Consider the following 22,705-nt stretch of genomic DNA (forward strand, 5'->3'; position numbering starts at 1 on the left):
AAGATTTAAGCAGAACTGTGCTTTCTCTGAAACCTATATTGTCTTTTGCTATATAGCTTCCGGTGTTTTGTAACCAGTCGTTGGTATTATTGACCTACAGCTACAGCAAGTGATCTCTACTTTTGCCATCACAAACCATTCTCAATGTGTACCTAAATTCATGTATCTGTCTTATAAGGCCTTCAGCCATATTGGACTAAAATCCATCCTACTGACCTTATATTAACTTGTTTACATTGGCAAAGATGCTATTTCTAAATATGAGACCATATTTTTAGGTACTGGGGATTAGAATTTCACATATCTTTGAGAGTACAAGTAGATTTATAACAGTAGTCAACATTTACTTTTAATATAATAAAATATATTTTATTTATTTTGTTGGAAATGCAGGGTAGGGAACAGCAATAAAAAGAAACAAAGTACAGTGGGAAACCATTCTAGATGTTATGAGTTTAAATGAGAAGGAAGTTTTCAAAGTAAGTATTTGACATATGTTCCTCAAATTGAACTTAGTATTCCATTTATAATTACATTCAGTCCCAGAGTTCTCGATGAGAAAATGGAAACTTGAAATTCAGAATACTATGCAACTAACTTTGAAAGCTTAGGTAAAATTTTGAATTTTTTTTTAATATTTATTTTGCTTATGCATACAGAATTGGGGTACAGGCCAGAAGTGCAGGGGCACTGAGAGGATTCACCAGAGACATAGTGGGGAACAGAACAGGCAGATCAACAAATACATTGCTGAAGGGAATAATGGGCCTAACAGGAGAGGTCTCCTGCATGCTATGGATCACTTTCCTGGCCCATGACCAAACTCGCACCAAAGCAGTTGCATCACCAAGGAAGTTACCATTTTGAAATTAAAAAAAAAAAAAAATGAGTATGAAAAATGAACCTAATAAGGCATCTCATAAATTTAGAATATAAATTTAAATACTGAAAATACAAGTTGCACAATATATATGTATACCTAGATATTGGTGGAAAAACGTTCTATAGAACTGACATCTCTTGGATTTAGGAAAGTCTCAACCTTTCAGAAAAAAAAATTCAAATTTAATAAAAGGAACCTAAATTTCTATTGAAAACAACTGATTAAAAATAAAATGCAGCACTGTAATTTGAAATATTAATTAGATAAAAGTTGACACTATCAAGATCCATATTTAATATTTTAATGGAAATATCAGTCAAGATAATAAAGCGAGAAATATATAAAGACTAGATAGATTAAAATGTTTTTTTTCCTTCAAAATCTCAACACAGTAAATCAAAGGACAGTAAAGAAAAGTTAAATTGCAATATCAAATGATAATAAAAATAAAATTTAGAATAATTAAATAACATTACTCCAGGATACATATTAATTGCAATTCAGTTAAGAACTTGATAGTGTTTTGCTGTGGCATCAGCAATTTAATGTATATGCTTCTGAATGGATATGATCCTATACCTCTGAATCATACACAGTTCTGTAAACCAATACTACCTGAATTAAAGAAAATAATTTGTTAAAGTAGATGACCAAGAAGAATCTGGTTGAATGACTTTGTTTTCAGTTAACAATACACATTGATAATCTTTTAGTAATTATTATAATGCAGTAGTGATTCAAGACAGGCAAACTGATAGAACAGAATAAGGAAACATAGAATAGTACCCATATATGGAGACCTTTCTGAAAGAACTGCAAGACACAGTAGTAAGAAATGAGACTATGGGCCCTCCCTGGTAGTGCAGTGGGTTAAAGCACAGCTCCATATTTTTTTAACATTATGTGCTTCTTGTTGGTTTTCAACAGATTTATTATTATGTGTTATAAGTTTTCTGCCATTATTTTGTTTGGAACTCTGGTTCTCTTGAATCACAACTTTTGGTTCAGTCAGATTGAGATGGCTTTTAAGAATCATTTCTTATACAGACTTCCTACGCCTTTCTCTTTTGCTTTCCTTCTGGAATTCCCATTATGCAGATATTATTTCTCTTTAACTTGTTCCAGATACTTCCTTTACTGTTTCCTTTTTCATTTTTTTTCTCTATCTTGCCCCATTCTTGTGTTTTCATATTGTTTTCAAGTTCATTAATTCTCTCCATCAGTCCTGTTTGATATTGAGGCACTTAATTGTATTTTAAAATCAGATATAGTATTTCTTAACTCCATTATCTATGACTATAGATGCCTATAGTTTCATTATCTTTATTTTATATCCTTTTAAGTTTAATCAGCACTGTCAGACTGTTGCCCTGAATTCCTTTTTGTCATGCTGTACAACTCCACTGAGTCTAGGCTCATTTCAGGGTTTTTGGTTTTGACATTTTTACTGTGTTTTTCTGTCTTTTCAAATTTGATTTTGCACAAGTTTCAGTTAAGGTAAATGTTCAACTATTGTTTTGTACTAGAGTTAGCTAAGGGACTGGAACTAAGAATGGGTACTAATAATAAAAGAGGACAATGTACATCAACGGATCACCTCCAGTGGAGCCAGACTATTTCAGATTCAGTGTGTAACATGTTTCAACATTGGGGGAAAGGATGGCAAGTGTTTTTAGATCTTTCAGTCCAGGATAGATGTTGTCAGCTATTTTGCATGTCTCAGGACGGGGCGGAGTGTGTCAGGTATTTCAAATATCCCAGTGTGGAATTCAGCAGTACTCTCTTATGAGGAAGGTCAAATGTTTGAACCTGATTCAGGCTGTAGCTGTTTTGTGTCATGGGCCTCAGATATAAGTCAGTAGTCCTTACACTTTGTTCTTGCTTCTGCCATCTCCCAGATTATACTTCCTCCACCAACAAATGAGACTGTATCAAACTAAAACACTACTACACAGTGAAAGTAATTGTAATCAAAACTGACTCTCCTCTGAATGAGAAAAAAAAAATTCATTCCACACAACTGACAAGGGAATGATAATCAGTTGTTTACAAAGAACTCATACACCTTTACAAAAAGAAAACAAATAACCCAAGTGAGAAGTGACAATTCTCCAAAGAAGACATACATATTTTGAACAGTCACATGTTAACAAGTTAATCGTCAATTATTTTCAGAGAAAGCAAATCAAAACCAGTGAGAATGACTCATATCAAAAAGACCAGAAACAGTAAATGCTGCTCTTGGTGGGAATATAGATTACAATCAGATCTGGCATATAACTCAGGGATTCCACACTTAAGTATCCACACGAAGAATATAAAAACACTAATTTGAAAAGTAATTTTTATTGGCTATGTGTTTCTGAAAGAACTAGTTGGAGTTACAACACTCAGAAAAATAGCTATGGTTATTCTATATATTCTGTATCCACTTGTTGGATAATTATAAATGATAACACAATGCCTATCACATGGCTTTGGTGTTGAACACTCTTGATTAAGTCACCATCTCATATGTGTCAGCTGCTGATCCCTAAATTTTTCAATCATATCAGATTTTACCTGTGAGACAGGAATAACAATATTTACCTTTTCTTGTTGTGTGTATATAATATATTCTTAGTTGTTTGTATAAAAAATAATTTCAGTGTCACATCTAGACACTGTGTCATTTCTGCACGTTTCTGTTTCAGATTATATGGCACTCCAGACAACATTGACTTCTGGCCTGCCCTCATGGTAGAAGATTTGATCCCTGGAACTCGAGTGGGACCCACACTTATGTGCTTGCTTGTTACCCAGTTTCAGCGGCTAAGAGATGGAGACAGGTGATGGACTAATGGTTATACTAATTGAATATTATAAAATTGTTTATTTTTTCCAAAATACATGTATTATAACATGATGGTATCATTCCTTATTTTCTATAGTTTAAATTATATTGATTGCAATAAATATTTTCCATATCACTGATGATACTGAATAGCATTCTTTTGTAATTTTTTATAAATTTTCCTATGGAAGAAAGAGAAGAAATAGTCTGTCTAGGAAAATAGTGGAAGTCAGTGGCTAAGGGGATGCAGGAACTCTCCATCCTGTATCTGAATCTGGGTGCCATTACGTACAACTGTTCCACTTTCCATTCTTATTATGTTCTAAAAAGCCTTCCCTGTAAAATCTGTATACAAATAATAAATATTGCATAGGATTGTGGCAACAGAAGGTGATGTTGGGAGGGCAGGATTTATCAGTTGATATGAAACTTCATGTTCCCATCATCATTGAAGAAGGTGTTGACTTGAGGCAGAACTTCTTTAAAAAGATGTGCTGAGGTTATTTACTAATAATTTCAAAATCTGTTCATTTGTCCAAGGTGTTTATTGTAAATAAAATTGTATTTATTAAATTATAGTAGGCAATTGGTGGGAAAATGCAACTTACTAATTTTTTTTTTTCATTGCTGACTAACCAAGTATAAAAACTAAGAAAAATCAAAACTATTTTTTTAAAGATTTATTTATTTATACATACAGAACTGGGGTACAGGCCAGAGGTGCGGAGAGTGAGAGGACCCACTTGAGACTGAGTGGGGAGAAGAACAGGCAGATCTACTGAAATATACTGCTGAGGGGAGGTCTGCAATATCATGTGGGTAAACTCCCTGGGTAGGGATTAAACTCATGCTGCAGTGACTGTGATAGCTTCATGGAGCTATGCTTTAACTGGTTGTACCAGTTAAACTGGTTTAAAGTGATTTAACTGGTTGTAGAAGTATGAATCTGTTTGGCAATTCAACTTTTTGTGCTATTACAGAAAATATCTACAAATGACACTGAAGCACTGCTGAGAACTTAGGTTTAATTCAAGTTTACTAAAGATTAGTTTTTGCTTGAAATATTTCTTCCCAAATTATTTCATATATGAACAGTAAAGAAAGTAATACAATATTTAATTATTTTTATTACAAATTGGCAATTCTTAATAGTATAATATTTCATTGGATTAATTTTTATGAAATACTTTCAGCACTCTGGATTAATAGCATCATATACTTGGGATAATATGTGCAATTGATAATAATTTAAGAACAGAGATAATCCAAAACTAAACAAGGCCTCCCTGGTGGGAGCAGGTAGGAGTGCTGCACTGAGAAGCTGAGCCAGGCCGTGGCTGCTGCAGTGTGAGTTCAATCCCAGGCCCAGAGGTGGTCAACATGGTACAACCGACCTTTCCTCTCCTACCCACTGCTCCCCTCAGCAGTGTACTTCATTGATCTGCTTGTTATGCTCCCCATTCTATCTCTGGGGAATCTCACTGCCCCTGCACCTCTGGCCTGTACCCCATTTCTTCATGCTTAAATTAATGAAAATCAGATAAAAAAACTTAACAAACATGGGAAAGCTTTGTTTTCTTGAATAAGTTGCAGTGCATGTACATTACTTTTCTAGCATTGCCTTAACAAGGTACTGTAGAATGAGGGGCATAAATAAAGTAAACTTACAGACTCACAGTTCTGGTTGTCAGAAGTCTAGGATCCAGCGGTGGAGGTCTGGTTCCTCCTGAGTTCTCACCCTTGATTGTAGATTGCCATCTCCCCCCTTTGTTTTCCCGTGGTCCTCCATTTGTACCTATATCCACATATACTTTTCACATAAGGACACACGTTATATTGAATTATGGCCCATAGTGCCATTTTTATTTAACTAACTCTTTAAAGATCCTATCTCCACATACAGTCACATTCTGAGGTATTGAACATTAGTATTTCAACATGTGAATATGCTGAGAACACATGAATCCCATGATATCACATGAGTGGCAAGGAAACTTCTGCTTCTTTCTTAATTTACTGTTACATGTGTAACTTCAAGAAAGTTCTTGGCATAAGAACTTTCTCAAATATTTTTTGATGAATGAAAACATAATTTTTCAAACATATCCTTTCATTTAAATTATATGTATTTATAACAATTATCCAATAGATATCATTAGCATGTATTAAAAATTGATATTTCCCTTTTAGGTAAGCATGACAATATTAAAGTACTCAGATAATTTCTAAAGCTAGTTCATGGATTTTAGATTAAGAGCTATGCTTTCTTCCTTTCTTTCTTTCTTTCTTTTTTTTTAAAGAAAAGACCTGGAGTTTTATTGCAAATCATTTTCTAAAACATGAACAGAAGTAGATAGTTTATAAGCTTGCATTTAAGAATTTTAAAAATACTGGTGGCGATTCAAAGCATTCCCAGTGGGAGTACAAGTGTAATCCTTGGCACATGGCTCTTTCATTCAGCCCTCCTTCTCATCACCACTGCTCTGCCTGCTGCCCAGGGCTCAGTCTGCGTCCCTGACACATTGCTCTTTTGTTTTTTTGACCAAGGTTCTGGTATGAAAACCCTGGCGTGTTTACCCCTGCACAACTCACTCAACTGAAACAGGCATCATTGGGCCGTGTGCTTTGTGACAATGGTGACAACATTCAGCAGGTCCAGGCAGACGTCTTCGTGAAGGCAGAATACCCACAGGATTATGTGAGCTGCACAGAGATACCAAAGGTCGACCTGCGAGTATGGCAAGACTGCTGTGACGGTCAGTAACAGCATCACTATCTGGCCTGGATTTACTGGTGGGCATGTACGTGTGTGTGTGTGTGTGTGTGTGTGTGTGTGTGTGTGAGAGAGAGAGAGAGAGAGAGAGAGTTTTTATTTCCAGGGTCAAAGATTATGCTCTCTAAATAAAGAAAATAACACAAAAGCTTTCTTTCCCATTTCTATATCAAGTTGACTTGATAGAAAGAATGACAGGAAGGACAACAATTCTTTTACTGACCTTTTCTCATTCACACCAGCTTATGAAGAGTGGTACAAGGTTTGATGACACCTCTGTTGTCTTCATGCTTGCTGTGTTTCAAATAGCTACACCAGAAATCAAACCGTAGTCATTTGATGCAGAATACATATATTTACTATGGCCTGATGTCCAAAGAAAAGATAAAAAATATTATAGTAATCCAAACTATTTATCCTCCATAAAAATGTTGTAGCCATGTTCATTAAAAAATCTGGGGAAGACACTCTATCTTTGGTGAATCCTCTCACCATCCCTGAACCTCTTACTTGTACCTCAGTTCTGTATGCATACATAAATAAATCTTTTTAAAAAGAGAGAGAGAGAGAGAGAGAGAGAGAGAGAGAAAGAATGCTATCATTTAAAAAAAATATTTGGGGAATGTATGATAGAAGTAGGCAAAGACCTATCTTTAGTCAAATAACATAATATGCATCATCTACCATACCACCAATAATGAATCAAAATTTACCTATGGTATTCCACAAACATCTATGGATCTTCAATACCCTTTTAATAGATGATGAAAGTGCTAATATATAACTCAGTCATAAAACATAACTTAATCTGTAAGTGAACAGTTTTTATTTGGAGTCTTTAGGGGATTACAAATTCTGGTAAATCCCCCTTAGACAAGAATGTGAGAATACTCCCACATAGAGAAAAATACAGATTTTACATAGTGAGAACTGCCTCCTACAAGTAGGATAGTGAAATTATTTAAAAGCATAAAAATTGTGCAAAAAGAAGGGATGTCTTCATATCAGTTCAGTATAGATTGTGATCTTTGAAGCTAAAATTGGGTAGTGTTTGTCTGTCTTTCCAAGTAGGTTCATATCCTCTTTCCAAACTCTCCCAATACAGGTGTTAAAACGATGGTTAACTGGGTGGTTTTAAGTCCAGCTTACCAAGTTAGACATTCCAAACTTCTAGTCTCCTAATGGCTCTAATTCCTTGTTGGATGTTTCATTTATAAATTTTTATTCCATTATTTCTTAGTTATGACCTTGAAAGTAAGGCACAAGGGCCTTCCTGGTGGTGCAAGAGGTTAGGTCACAGCACTATGAAGCTACCCATAGACACCACAACACAAGTTCGATCACTGGCCAAGGAAATGACCAACAGGCCACAGCAGGCCTCTCTTGCCTCACCCACTGCTCCCCTCAGCAGTGTGTTTCAGTAGATCCACTTGTTCTGTTCCCCACTCTGTCTCTAGTGAATCCTCTCACCCCCACCCCCATACCTCTGGCCTTCATCCCAGTTCTTGTATGCATCAATAGACAAATATTTAAAAAGTAAGGTTCAAGTATGCTAGATAACTGGAATAAGTGATGAACCTGCAAGCAGGGAGAAGATGCATCGTCTGCTAACATCTAGAACTGAACTAAGGGAGTAATGATTCTGAGCATGGTGATGTTCTTATATGCAAACATACAGCTTTCACAAGCAGCATGCGTTTGCTCTCCTGATGCTTTGTTAATACAGAAGCCACCATGGTCATGTATATACCCAAGTAGAGGCTATGGACCAGGGAGGTCTTATGTTCTCTAAGAAGGAGATGATAACTACTGCTATAAAAAAAGTGTTGGGCATTCATGGGAAATGAGTGGAAATTGTCAGTCTCCTCAGTAACCCAAAGCCAGGAAAAAACAAGCATTAGAAATTTGAGAGACCGTTTAACCAAAACACAGTGACACCTGACACAGCTTACTTTTCCTCTGTTAGGTCAGTATGAGGTAGCACAAAAGGTAACAATACTGAATGGAGAGCAGTATTGTTTTCTTCACCTCAAATTCTTGGTGATTATGAGTAGGAATAAAGAGCTATATATCCAGCTTCCTGAGACAAGGGAAGCCGGACAGAATTAACTCCAAATAATGTAAGCAGCAGGCAGTAAATTGCCTTTGCCTTCTCCAGTCCCCCCCCACCCCCCACCCCAGACTGCACATGTATCTCGCTGGCCCCAAAGAAAGAATAGGTAGCGACGAAGAGTAAGCCATGATGAAAGTAGCTGCACCCTGCCGGGGAGGAATGGCAAGTGCATTAAACCAGGGTCGTGGCCTCATTTAGCACATATACACTGATTCTCAGTGTTTATTCCTCTGTGATGGTTGATTCTTTATTTATATTCTACTCGCTTCATCTTCATGTGTCTTTCATGTTGGCTATTATTATTCCCATATTGTGTTTGAGCACAATAAGAAACCTAGAAGCTAACTATTTTCTGAGGTCAAACAGCCAGGATTTTCACTTATGGATGGAAAACCTGCAGCCTCTCTGACAGCAGTGCATAGGGCAGGAACAGGAGGCAATCCACGAGGGCACCTCCCTCTTCTGCCCATTCTGCCTCTTCTGCCTCCCTCTTCTCTTCATGTCCATTACCCCAACGTTCTATGCAATTGGACTTCTCAGGACCAAGATGAGTGATATTCTCATTAGTTAAATTGTGCTGCACTTGTTATGAGCAACATTCACTATGCAAAATGTAATGCAAAGATTTAACAGGCCAGGGAAAGACCTAGCCTTACATATTTGAATCACTCTTTATAAGATTCTAGTTTTTTTTTTTTTTAAAGATTTATTTATTTATACATACAAGAACTGGGGGACAAGCCAATGGTGTGTGAAAAGGGTGAGAGGATTCACCAGAGACAGAGTGGCAGCAGAACAAACAGATCTATTGAAACACACTGCTGAGGGGAGCATTGGGCGAGAAAGGAGAGGTCTGCTGCACCATGTGGGTCACCTCCCTGGCTGGGGATGGAACTTGTGCTGCAGTGGCTGTGGACAGTTTCATAGTGCTGCACTTTACCACATGACAGTACCAGTACCCTCATAAAATACTATTTTGTAGTGCTGAACAACAATTCAACAATGTTCTCTAATGTCTCAAAAATATTTGAAAATTCATTAGCCAATGTAAACATCTATCTTCTATCTGAATAGACATATGGAGTGTCCTGTTTTGTAGTCCTATCATTCCCAAAACTTCTTGGTCACATGCCAGTGCACTTCTTTTCATACAATAATGTTCAGATTATTCTAGGAGAAAAATCACCTAAACAGATAAACATGCTGTATATAGTTTCAGTTATAATAAAAGGAATCTGTAATTATTTATAATTCATATTATAATTTTATATATAAGTAATTTATAATGAGAATCACTGAATATGGATGCAGGATTTATTTTTCATTGTACTTTCTGACTAACAAATGTGATTTTTTTCAGGAAAACAAGACATTCTCAAAAGGAGGGAATTTAAATAAAGATATTTATTAAATATTTAAAAGGGAACTATTTATTTATGTCATGGACTTTTTACTCCTCCCAATTAACACCAGCATCACTGTATCTAAATTAGGGACCAATTGAATCACTCAGATTATATTATAGATTATCCCTGTATAGTTTAGATAGGTCATATGTTTGATTTACATTATTAGTCTAGAAGTGCTTATATCCATCATATTTTGTCCATCCCTGTGACCTGAAGTTGTTACTTTCCCGGAAAAAAGAGGGCTATATTGAAGGACCTAGAAATTATTATTAATATCTTTACTAATCCGTACACTAAATTAGGCATGTTTTCAATCTTGTTGAAGAATTCATCACTATCCTTTCTAATCTTAATATCATATAAAACAAATGAAATAATGATCTTTATGTTACTAATTGTTTTACCTGATCCTTTTTTTTTTTTTTAAGATTTATTTATTTGTGCATAAAGAACTGGGATACAGGCCAGAGGCTCAGGGGCAGCGAGAGGTTTCACCAAAGACAGAGTGGGGAGCAGAACAGGCAGATCCACGAAGTACGCTGCTGAGGGGAGCAGTGGGCGGGTCAGAAGAGGTCTGCCACGCCATGTGGTCACCTGCGGGAGCAGGCGGGAATCGAACTCATGCGGAAGTGGCACTAGCTTCTCAGTTCTGTGCTTTAACCCTCTGCACCACCAGGGAGGGCCTGTTTTACCTGATCTTAAGGGAAAATATAGACCACTGTTTGGGATTGAAAAAAAAAATCCATTTGTTTATCTTTATTATACGATGAGTATTACTAAATTGACTCTGAACACTATATATTACTTTTTTTTATTAAAAAGTTTATTTTTACATCATTTTGCACATTTTTTTTTCATCTCAATTGTAATCCCCACGGGTTTCCCATCACCAAATCACCCCTGTACCACCACCATAGTCCCGTGCATTTCCCTCCCTTCCCCCCCCACATTTTTGATCCCATTCCCCACTCCACCCCCACAGCAATCCCACTCCTAGGTATCTACCCAAAAGACACAAAAACACTGATTGAAAAAGATACTTGTACCCCCATGTTTATTACTGCTTTATTTACAATTGGAAAAACATGGAAGCAGCCCAAATGCCCAAAAGTAGATGGCTGGATTAGAAAGATGTGGTACATATATACAATGGAATATTACTCAGCAACCAAAAAAGAGAAACACATGTCTTTTGCAGCAACTTGGATGGAGCTGGAAAAGATCATGCTTAGTGAGATAAGCCAGAAAGAGAAAGAAAAATACCGGATGGTTTCACTCATAGCAGGAGTATAATGGATCAGGCGAGAAAATAACAAAAATAATGAACAACCATAGACTATACATTACTTTTAGAGAAGTTTTATAGCAAATCTATTTCTTCAGTTCCATTTTCATATATTAGCTTAATAGTCAATACTAATCATCAGTAAGTTCTAAATTTGAATTTAAGTACAATAAAATAATTCAAAAGCCCCTTTCTAAATATACAAATATATTAAAATTAACTCTGAATTGTTTAAACACACTAATAATGTAAATGCAATAATTTTGTATCACTATACTTTATTATATTTTGTACTTAGAAGGTTCAAGATCCAAAAGATGGACATGGACTTGTCTGTCAGATAGTTGTGTGGGTGATGAAACTGTGGAATAGAATCTTAAGAGTTTCATATATCTTTTCCAGGAGCAGTGGGGGAGTGTTGCAGAGGGGTTTGAGTGGGGAGAAGAACACAGTGGACTATGGTGGATGACCAGGGTGCTTTTGCAGTGGGAAAGCTAGATGACCACACCTCAGGGAAGAAATCCTATTCTGTCAAAAATCAACAAGGATGTAAAACAATGTTACTCATTTAGAGAAACAGAAATAAAGTAGATTTTATCTTCATTGTTCATACTATTTATCACTTTTTATAAGGAATCTTATTTTCTACTTCTAACCCATTAATTTTACCTCTTTCAAATTTCTCTAAAATAACCTGTTGATTTGTTTTCTTTTTGACATTTTATTATCTATTTATGGCTGCTTTATACTATAAATAAATTTCTACATATCATCTCATAGATATGTAATTAATTTTATTTTTGTTTTCTTAAATTGTTGCTAATTTTGGATAGTGTTTGATTTCTCCCTTCATGTGTAGTCCCTGTTCGCACATCACCATTACACCTGTAATCCATCTCCCCCTTGCATTCTTCTCTCCCCTGTTTTGACCCATCAACCTACCATCCCAGTCCCATGTGAAACAGATCTATGGTCAGTTTGCAAGTATTGTATATTTTCCAACCCTTCATTTGATTTACCTATATTCCACATATAAATGAAACCATCCAACATCTGGAATTGTGATATTATCATTCTTTTTTCTAAAGATTGAGTTTATTTTTATATTTGATGACTGAGATCTTGAATTGAAGCTATGAAACTTCTGAGTCATGATTTTTTAAAAGATTTATTTATTTATGCATACAGAACTGGGGTACAAGTCAAAGGTGCAGAGCAGTGAGAGGATTCACCAGAGACAGAGTAGGGAGCAGAACAGACAGATCTATTGAAATAGACTGCTGAGGGGAGTAATGGGGGAGACAGAAGTCTGCCATGCCATGTGGGCTAGCTCCCTGATTGGGGATTGAACTCATATTGCAGTAGATGGTGATAGCTTGATAACACTGAGGCTTTAACCCTTGTGCCACCAGGAAGACCCTCTTGTCTTTGTAGGGACTAATTTAGTTATTGTGTTTTTTTCTTGTTCCCATATATATTTCAATATAGTGCACTCAAATCTAATTTATAATGATAGATATTTATTTTGTTGTTTTTTATCTTCTGGAAAAATGTACAGTATGGTTTATCTTTTCAAGATAATTATATTTTCTTCCATGTCTTCTTTTTCATAAATAACCAACCAACAAATTTTCCATGTCAGTCGTAGTGCTTGATTCAGAGTTGCTTCACTATTCTGATTTTAATAAAATACTTATTACAGTGCAATGTCCAAAAGTGACCATGTATTAGAAATTGAACTGCTTCTTCATTCTGATATAGTCCCTTAATAACCAGATATTAATTCATAAGCCTTCTGTTTTAAAGCAAAATCACAAAACAATGTTCAATATTTCATGGAATCTTTATTTCTAGATACCTCTTTTGTTTCACTTTGATATTGCCAACTTCTTACTTTTCTTTCATGGTTTTATTTCATTGTCTAAATGCTGATTTAAGACAAGATTTAAAATGTCTTCTATACTGACTCAGGCTGTCAATATGAATAAACTATACCTAAATGTGTATAAAATCATATATGCAGTGCATCTAGAGACAATTAGATGGCATTCAGTATGATAATTTCCTTCAAAGACCAGTTCAAAATATTTTTGTTTAATTTATTTGTCTTTCCACCAACAGTGTGCTACATATGCTTTCAGAAGGGCTTTAATTAGCACACCACCACTAGCAGCATTGCTAGAGAAGGGGAGGGGTTTATGTCAGAATCCGGCTGGGAACGATATACAAATTCTAGACATAAACTTTCAAGGATGAGATGCATACCAAAGCATGAGTTATATAATATATAGCTTGAGTACTTACAAATTATTATTTTACAGCTCTGAAATGATTAATACTGATCATATAAAGAAAAATACTATACTTAAATCAGGAAATTCTAATCAAAGATCACTTTCCTTTTATCATGAAGAGGTTTCCATTTTTCTGAATACATGAAGAAATGCCACTCAGTCAATAATATGTCTATATAATATGTCCATATAATATGAAAACAGCATCCAAGTTGACTCATTATATACAAAAACATTTACTCTACTTTGGATTCATTTAAATCATCAAATGAATTAATTGTTTGATTTGCATTTACTTTTTTTTTTCATCCAGCAAAAAAATAGTAAGTTAATGCCACAGGTATGTGCTAAGACAGTGATATTTTACAGAACATAGAGAAAGGACCAAACAGAGTTTGAGAACAGAGCCTTATCAACAGCAAATATTCAAAGTGTTGATTTTATTGATTAATGTTAATTTTAGGAAAATGTTATAAGGCAAACTCACAAAAGAAATTCTAAATTTGTAATCATATAATGAATATAGCAGTCAAGTTTAGCAAATGATGAAATGAATGAGCTTAATAAGAAAGTTAAGAATCTTATTGTATCAACATGTAAGGTAATGCAAAATTTCTTAAATTTTCATTGACATTTAATCTTTTGTATCATTGAACATATCTTATTAAATACAAAGCATCTCACATCATATTTGGGGGCATCTTTACTCTCCTTGTTTTTATATGGTAGCTTTCAGAGCTGGAAAATACCTCAGTGATTAATTCCTTGAAAAATCAAATTCATTAAAAAATTAAGATTAGAAAAGCTATTAGAAGACATTTCAGCAAGGGCTGAAAATTTCTAGCTAACTTACTTTTAGTCAATTATTATTAGGATTAAAGAACAAGTTTTCATTTCCCTATTCCTGTTGCTGTTTTCCCTTATTTTATGTAATTTTACAAATAGTTCCCCCACCCCCTCCAACTTTTTAGAATTCCCTCCAAGTTTCTTTTACCTGTAGCAATATAAAAACCCTTGTGTTACTATAGGAACTTTTCTTTTTTGATCTTATGCTAAAAAACTATAAATGCAACACACGACATTTTAATACCAATTTAAAATAATTTTCATTATCCTTTTACCAATTTATCATGTTTTGGCATAATACTATACACATTACAGATGCAATTAAAATATTCACAAATTCTTACTACCAACCTACTTATTTCCACAACTCTATGATTGACACATGTTTATGGCATAAATTAAAAAGTCAAATTCTGCTGATTAAGTTGATGTTATGTAGAGCATAAAACATCTCTTGACTATTAAACAGAAAATTATTTTATTTCCATCCTGTTTAAAATTGAAAATATAACACCTTACACTGGTGGTACATTTCCTAAGACATGTACTTCAGACATGTCACCTGACTTAACAAAAGAAAATTAATTTAAAATAAAACAATTTCATGAAGAACCATCAAGTACCTATTTCCTGTTTTTCTACTTGGATTTATGGAACCATCTGGTCTTGTAGTTTCCAGCTGCATATTTCATGTTAACTACTATATTTAGCGTCAAGTGACTTTAATACAGTATATTCTGTATACAAATGTAAATATGTATCTGTTTACTCATGAATTTACTTTAAATAAAATCTGGTTATGTTGACAAGCTATTGAACTTTTAATTTCTTCCAGAAGAGACTAATTTTATGGCCATAATATTTCATTATATTATGGATGTTTCATGCTTACCTTATAAAGTATCTTCAAGGTATTTCTAAGAAGCAAGCTTTTAGCAATTCTTATAAACACTAATGAATGAATTATATTGCAAATGCTGTTCTCAGGTATGTCTTTGAAAGTTGTTGCTATTTTTATGAGAGTGACATGCTGTATACTGCGCTAAGAAGGCAGGTAGTTGCTTTTTTTTTTAAAGATTTATTTATTTGTGCATACAGAACTGGGGTACAGGCCAGAGGCTTCACCAGACACAGAGTGGGGAGCAGAAGAGGCAGATGAACGAAGTACACTGCTGAGGGGAGCAGCGGGCAGGTCAGGAGAGGTCTGCTAGGCCATGTGGTCACCTCCAGGCGGGAATCAAACTCATGTGGAAGTGGCTTTAGCTTCTCAGTGCTGTGCTTTAACCCACTGCGCCACCAGGAAGGCCATTTGTTGCTTTTTTTTTTTTTTCAAAAATTTATTTATTTGTGCATATAGAACTGGGGTGCAGGCCAGAGGCTCAGGGGCAGTGAAAGGCTTCACCAGAGACAGAGTAGGGAACAGAACAGGCAGATCAACGAAGTACACTGCTGAGAGGAGCAGCGGGCGGGTCAAGAGAGGTCTGCCACACCATGTGGTCACCTCCGGGGTAGGCGGGAATTGAACTCATGCAGAAGCGGCTTTAGATTCTCAGTGCTGTGCTTTAACCCGCTGCGCCACCAGGGAGGGCCATTTGTTGATATTTTTAATAAAAACAGCTTAAGGGCATCTCCTGGTCTTTTTTTTTTTTTAAGATTTATTTATTTATTCATACAGAACTGGAGTACAGGCCAGAGATGCAAAGGGTGAGAGGATTCACCAGAGAAAGAGTGGGGAGTAGAACAGGCAGATCCACAAAGTACACTGCTGAGGGGAGCAGCGGGACGGTCAAAAGAGGTCTGCTGCACCATGTGGTCACCTCCAGGGCAGGCAGGGATGGGACTCATGCAGAAGTGTCTTTAGCTTCTTAGTGCTGTGCTTTAACCCGCTGCACCACCAGGGAGGGCCCCACCCTCGGTTTTACTAGTACATAGTTTATTATTTGGAAAGCTTATCAAAACCCAAGTGTAAATACCCCTCACAGCAGGAATAAAACTATTAAATATTGCTGAAGTAATACAAAACAGGATCAAAGTCAACTGATAATATGTACTTCATTTATATAAAACATTCATTTGAAAATAATCTCTCAAAAGTTCTGAGGGCATAATCTATATTCAAATACAGCATTTGACATTTTGCAATCTATGACATTGCAGAAGTTTGGGAATCTTGTTATATCACAACTTGGTCATCAGTAAGAAATATTTTGCTTTTGGGCAGAGTGAGGTGCTCCCCAGAACCCTTAAACCTGCCTTCTCTGAGTAGGTTTTGCCATCTACCTCAAGACAAAATGTATTCTAGTGTGCAAGACCTTGAGTGGGAAGGAGCTTTCATACAATTAGTGTGCAATAAAGAGAAGAGAAAGGAAAGATAACATTTTCAAAACAAGCACCAAAGTTACTCATCCTCTCATGGACAAGTGCCTAGCTAAATAGTTAGCCCAAAGCAGGACCACTGAGGCCCCAAAACTTTCCACAAGTCTAAGTCACCTTTTGGTGGAGACCCATAGGAAAGAGGTAAAAATGGCCAGACAAGTCAGGAAGGAAAAAAGCAACATCAAAATCAATGTAAAGGCTGCCATGGCCGAACTACTCATGCCTGTTTCAAGTGTCTCCTTCTATGTCCCCTGAGTCCTGGTGCAGAGAAACAAGTTCAGCTACTTCCCATGTGTCCTTGCTCCATGTGCTCCTCCAAGCCTTCTGGCTCTCCATCTTCCTTCCTTGCTTCTCCCAGCCTCCTCTCCAACTTCGCCTCTCCCTGTGCCTCTCCATACTTCCTTAAAAAAGCAGGAAACCTGGGACCTCCTCTTTCCCTGGAGACCATCCTGTTACAGTTTTATTGTTTATAGCAAAATATTGTTTTTTACTGCCACAATAACTTTTCAGTAGATATATCCCCTTTAATATTAACATAAAATTGAAAAAAATGTTTATATTAAGAATTATTGATATTTCTGGATTAAAAATCCAATTTTATTAGGAAATAGATTTTTTATGGTTGCTTTAAAAAAAAATAAGATTTACTTATTTATGCTTACAGAACTCGAGGATAGGCCAGAGGTTTGATGGGTGAGAGGATTCACGAGAGACAGAGTGGGAAGCAGAACAGGCAGATAGACTGAAATACACTGCTGAGCGGAACAGCCAGTAGGTCAGGAGAGGTCTGCCTCACCATGTGGGTCAGCTCCCTAGCCAGCAATCAAACTCATGCTGCAGTGGTTTAGGAGAGCTTCATAATGTGGTGCTTTAATGGGTTGTGCCACCAGGGAGAGCCCTATAGTTAATATTTTATCTTTTTATTTTATGCTTTCTCTATGCATTAATTGAAGTAACATTGGCTTACAAGATTGTATATGATTCAGAAATTTAGGATTACTCTTCAGATGTGTTACTATACCATACCCACACTGTGGCACCCAAAGTCCTCCACTCTAGTCTGTTGAACCCTAGCACACCCTGCTCTCCAAACTGCACACTCTTTGTAGTGTCAACAGTAAAGTTTCTAACATTTATTTTTGTTTGATTTTGTTTAACCCTTTGCTTCATTTCTCTATATTTTACATATGAGTGACACCATCAGATATTTGTCTTCCTCGTAACTGATTTACTTAGCATTATTGCTTCTAGTTCTATCCGTGTTGTGACAAATAACAAGAATTCATCTTTTTTTTAAGATTTATTCATTTATTCATACAGAACTGGGGTGCAGTCCAGAGATACGGAGGGTGAGAAGCTTCACCAGAGACAGAGTGGAAAGCAGAACAGGCAGATCGACGAAGTACACTGCTGAGGGGAGCAGCGGGCGGGTCAGGAGAGGTCTACCACGCCTCGGAGGCAGGCAGGGATCAAACTCATGCGGAAGTAGCTTTTGATTCTTAGTACAGTGCTTTAACCCATTGTGCCACCAGGGAGGGCCCAGAATTCACCTTTTTTATTTTTCATATCTAAGTAATATTTCATTGCACGTATAGATCACATATTCCTAATTCATTTACTGGTACTGAAATTGTTTCCATAATTGGCTATTGAAGATACTGCTACAATGGGCATAGGGGTGCTTGTATCCATTGGAATTAGTGGTTTTGTGTATTCTTCAGGTAAAGACTTGTTGCTGAGTCATATGGTAAATAATTTTTTGCTGTTGGACCAATCTACATTAACAGGACTACACATGGGTTCCTTTTCCTCCACACACTCACCAACACTTTGTGTTTCTAGGTTTTAGATATGAACCATTTTCACAGGTGTGAGGTGATATCTTATTGTGGTTTTTATTTATATTTCCTTGATAAGTAATGAAACTCATTTTTTTTTCACGTGCATTTGTTTATCTGTGTGTCTTCATATAGAAATATCCATTTAACTCTACTGCTTATTTCTTGACTTTTTTTCTTTCTTATTACTAAGTTGTATGAGTTCCTTGTAGATATTGGATATTACTCCTGTCAAATACATGATATACACATATTTTTGTCCATTTAGCAGGGTGTCTTCTCATTTTAATAGTAGGGCTTTTTGTGTTTTTTGCTTGTTTTGGTTGGTTGGTTTTTACTGTGCGAAGATTTTTAATTCATTTGTTCTCTTTTTTTATTTTTGGATTTTTCCCTCTTTCTGACTATTTAAGTCATCCCTAAAAACAATCCTTTCTCTTTCTCTTTTCAATACTCTTATTTTTTTTCAATGCAACATATGACTGACTTTCATTGAAAACTAGGACAAGATTAAACAAAATGTAAAGGTGTTATCAAGGAAAATGATGAATAACAGCCATTTACTTTATCTTCACATTGCTTTAGCAATCCATGATAAAGAATATTGCTATTGAAGTTAAGTTATACATGTTAAAGTGACTACTAAACTGTTTTCACATGCCTTTTATTAAGAAATAATATGCTAATTGTCCCTTACCAAAAGCTATAGCGTGATCCATTCCTTCCAATATATGCTGCCCTATGCAAATTTTCTAAATTTAAAGGCAGAGTAACATCATCTGGGATTGTTATCATTTTCCATTTTTAGTCTTTTTTCCCCACTAGTATTAACAATTCTCCTTTACCTTTGGATCACCATATAAATATTTTATCTTTAACAATCTTATAGATTGAGTTGTTTTTCTTTAAAATTTAGGGAGCATTTTTCAAATTTGTATATTTATTCACAAAAATATTTTCATGGAACATTTATTTTTTTTAAAGATTTATTTATTTGTGCATATAGAACTGGGGTACAGGCCAGAGGTGTGGGGTGGTGAGAGGCTTCATCCAAGACAGTGGGGAGCAGAACAGGCAGGTCAAGGAAACACACTGCTGAGGGGAGCAGTGGGTTGGTCAGGAGAGGTCTGCCAAGCCATGTAGTCACCTCCAGGGAAAGCAGAGATCGAACTCATGCTGAAGTGACTTTAGCTTCTTACTGCTGTGCTTTAACCCACTACGCCACCAGGGAGGGCCAGGACATTTATGTTTTTAATGGTTTTTAATGGTGGTAAAAGTATAACATAAAACTCACCGTTTAAATATTCTTAATTTAGTTATTTTTTTTTAAAGATTTATTTATTTATGCATACAGAACTGGGTACAGGCTAGAGGCTCAGGGGTGGCGAAAGGCTTCACCGGAGACAGAGTGGGGAACAGAATAGGCAGATCGACGAAGTACACTGCTGAGGGGAGCAGCGGGCGGGTCAGGAGAGGTCTGGCACGCCATGTGGTCTCCTCCAGGACAGGCGGGAATCGAACTCATGCGGAAGGAGGTTTAGATTCTCAGTACTGTGCTTTAACCCGCTGCGCCACCAGGGAGGGCCAATTTAGTTATTTTTTCTTGAGTTATAATTGATACATAAACCATAGCAGCTTTAGTTATATAAGAAAAGAAAATAATTGGAAGTTTTTTACTTAATTCTCAGGCATATACACATACAAACATGTGTGTGCACTCAAGCTGTTCTCATTAAAGAAATAATTGGTAACATACACAAGAAAGTGGTGCCCATTTCCCATGATGTTCATATGAGTGCATTTTCCCCAACAGACTGCCGGCATAGAAGAGAATTTGGGGAATCCACGAAAGAATCTCCAAAGAAGCGCTCTGTTCAGTACAGGTATCTTGACAAGGAAAATGTGGGCTTCGGTGACCTAACTGGCATGTATGTATAGAAATATCTGATTTATTTAACTAAATACTATTATTTGCTTTCACTATATAGTTTGTGAAGTTTTATAAACAGTTGACTCATTTACAAATAGAAAATCTACATAAAGATGAATGATATCAATGAGTTCTATAATATGTATGATTTTTTTTCTAGTTTTGGAACATTATAACCAGGGCATGATTGGCAATACCTTCTTTTCAATAGGTGCAGAAAACTGCACATCATGAATTGTGTTTTTGACCCCTTAAATCACATTATGGATGTTGTTATTTTTCAAATTATTTTAAAAACATGAAACCCACTATATTGCTTATAAGGAAGGAAATGTTACCTATCAACTAGGTGAATTTTAACCATATAGTATATTGCAAAGAAGGCTTAATTTATGGGCAAGATGCAATATTTTTGAATTCATAAAATGGAGGAAAGTCATTTTAATTCCTTTAGAATCTTTAGGACTGCTCTTATGATATTTATATATTAGTTTTAAGTATAAATATTTTTTTAATCCAGTATTCCCCTTCATTTTAAATTTATTTTTACATCATTCTTTATTTTGTGTCTTTTTCCATCTCGGTTGTAATCCCCATGGACTTCCCAACACTGCTTCACCCATGTGCCACCATCATAGTCTCATGCAGCTTTCCCACCCTATTTTTAAGGCCATTTTCCTATCCACCCTTGCAAAATGTCACTGTTCTATAGTTGTTCATTTTTTCTTTATTACAATTGCTTCCCCTCCCAATCCTGGTCCCCTATGCTCTGGCTATGTATAAATATTTTAGGGAATTTTTCCTCACCATTGATTTGGAAACATTCCAAAAATGGAAGAAATGCCTTGTGAATGGATATGTACAGTAGTGTCTTTCACTGAGTAAAATTTCTGTAGATAGTGTGTGGTCAATCAACAAATTAAGAATGGTGGTTTCCAGTACCTGGGCTGCTCTCAGCAGTAGCTTTATCTTCTCTACTGCCTTTTATGTCATATCATTTAGTCATGTTCTAAATACAACTTGGGATCATTTCCTAAATTATGAGTGGAAATGTGAGGAGAATGTAAAAGTAATTAGTTAAGTGGCCTATATTTCCAAGCTAGGAGAGTAGTCAATGTCATGTGAAGATAACAGCAGATCCTATTTCTACTAATTTGTGAGTACACATTACTTAAAACCTCTGAATCTCAGGTTTCACAGATACAAATTAGGCATGATAATAATACCTGCACAGAATAGTTGTCTTGAAGGAAAAATGAAGATTTTGATAGAAGTTAAGGGGCACAAGTTTGAGAAGGGAAGATGAACTGTTTTTGGAAAACAAAAAGAATGTATTTAAATGGCCTAATGTGTTAAATATTTAAATAAAGTTCTTCAAAGTAGACTGGGGGAAAAAAAGAAGGATATTAAACCTATCCTTTGTGTTCCTAAAGCTTTTTTTTCCAGCAAAGCAATTAAAATGTTGATCATGAATGATAGCCCCAGTTAAAAACAACTTTAAATAATGGGAAAGGAAGAAAACATTCACATGGCTCTTTATGTAATTTGGCATATCATTTGGTTTTTTAATTTAATATGCCAGTGCATACTCAGAAAATGCACTTGTATTTTCAGGCAATTTCTCCTTCATTACAAGATGTTAATGGGGGTCTGGTCCTTGCAGTTCTGCCCACAGCATGTGGTATGGAGAGTAGCACCCATTATCCAGCCCTGTTCTGCCCTCTAGCTACATCTAGGTCCTTGCACTAACATGCTTTCACTCCTTTTTTTTTTTTTTTTTAAGATTTATTTTTGCTTACAGAATTGGGTAAAGGCCAGAGGTGTGGTAGGTGAGAAGATTCACCAGAAACAGACTGTGGAGCAGAACAGACACATCTACTGAAACACATTGCTGAGGGGAGCAGTGAGTGGGTCAGAAGAGGTCTGCCACACCATGTGGGTCAGCTCCTTGGCTGGGGATAGACTTGTGCTGCATGGCTTGGGAGAGCTTTGGAATGTGGTGCTTTAACCCATTGTGCCACCAGGGAGAGCTCTCACTCACTTTTTTTTTTTTTTTTTTTTAGATTTATTTATTTGTGCATACAGAACTGGGGTACAGGCCAGAGACTCAGGGGCAGTGAGAGGCTTC

General features: G+C 36.0%; 1 protein-coding gene across 1 annotated transcript in view; it reads left to right on the forward strand.

Annotated features, from left to right (window-relative positions):
• Window positions 1-22,705, forward strand: part of PXDNL (peroxidasin-like) — a 418,186-nt gene that overhangs the window by 386,553 nt on the left and 8,928 nt on the right. Inside the window, exons 19-21 of the mRNA XM_004680042.2 lie at window positions 3,577-3,711; window positions 6,264-6,472; window positions 20,461-20,575. Of these exons, the coding sequence (XP_004680099.1) occupies window positions 3,577-3,711; window positions 6,264-6,472; window positions 20,461-20,575 (459 nt within the window). The remainder of the gene's footprint in view (window positions 1-3,576; window positions 3,712-6,263; window positions 6,473-20,460; window positions 20,576-22,705) is intronic.

This window comes from Condylura cristata, unplaced genomic scaffold, assembly GCF_000260355.1.
Source record: "Condylura cristata isolate star-nosed mole 26May11 unplaced genomic scaffold, ConCri1.0 scaffold00009, whole genome shotgun sequence".
Taxonomy (NCBI): Eukaryota; Metazoa; Chordata; class Mammalia; order Eulipotyphla; family Talpidae; genus Condylura; species Condylura cristata.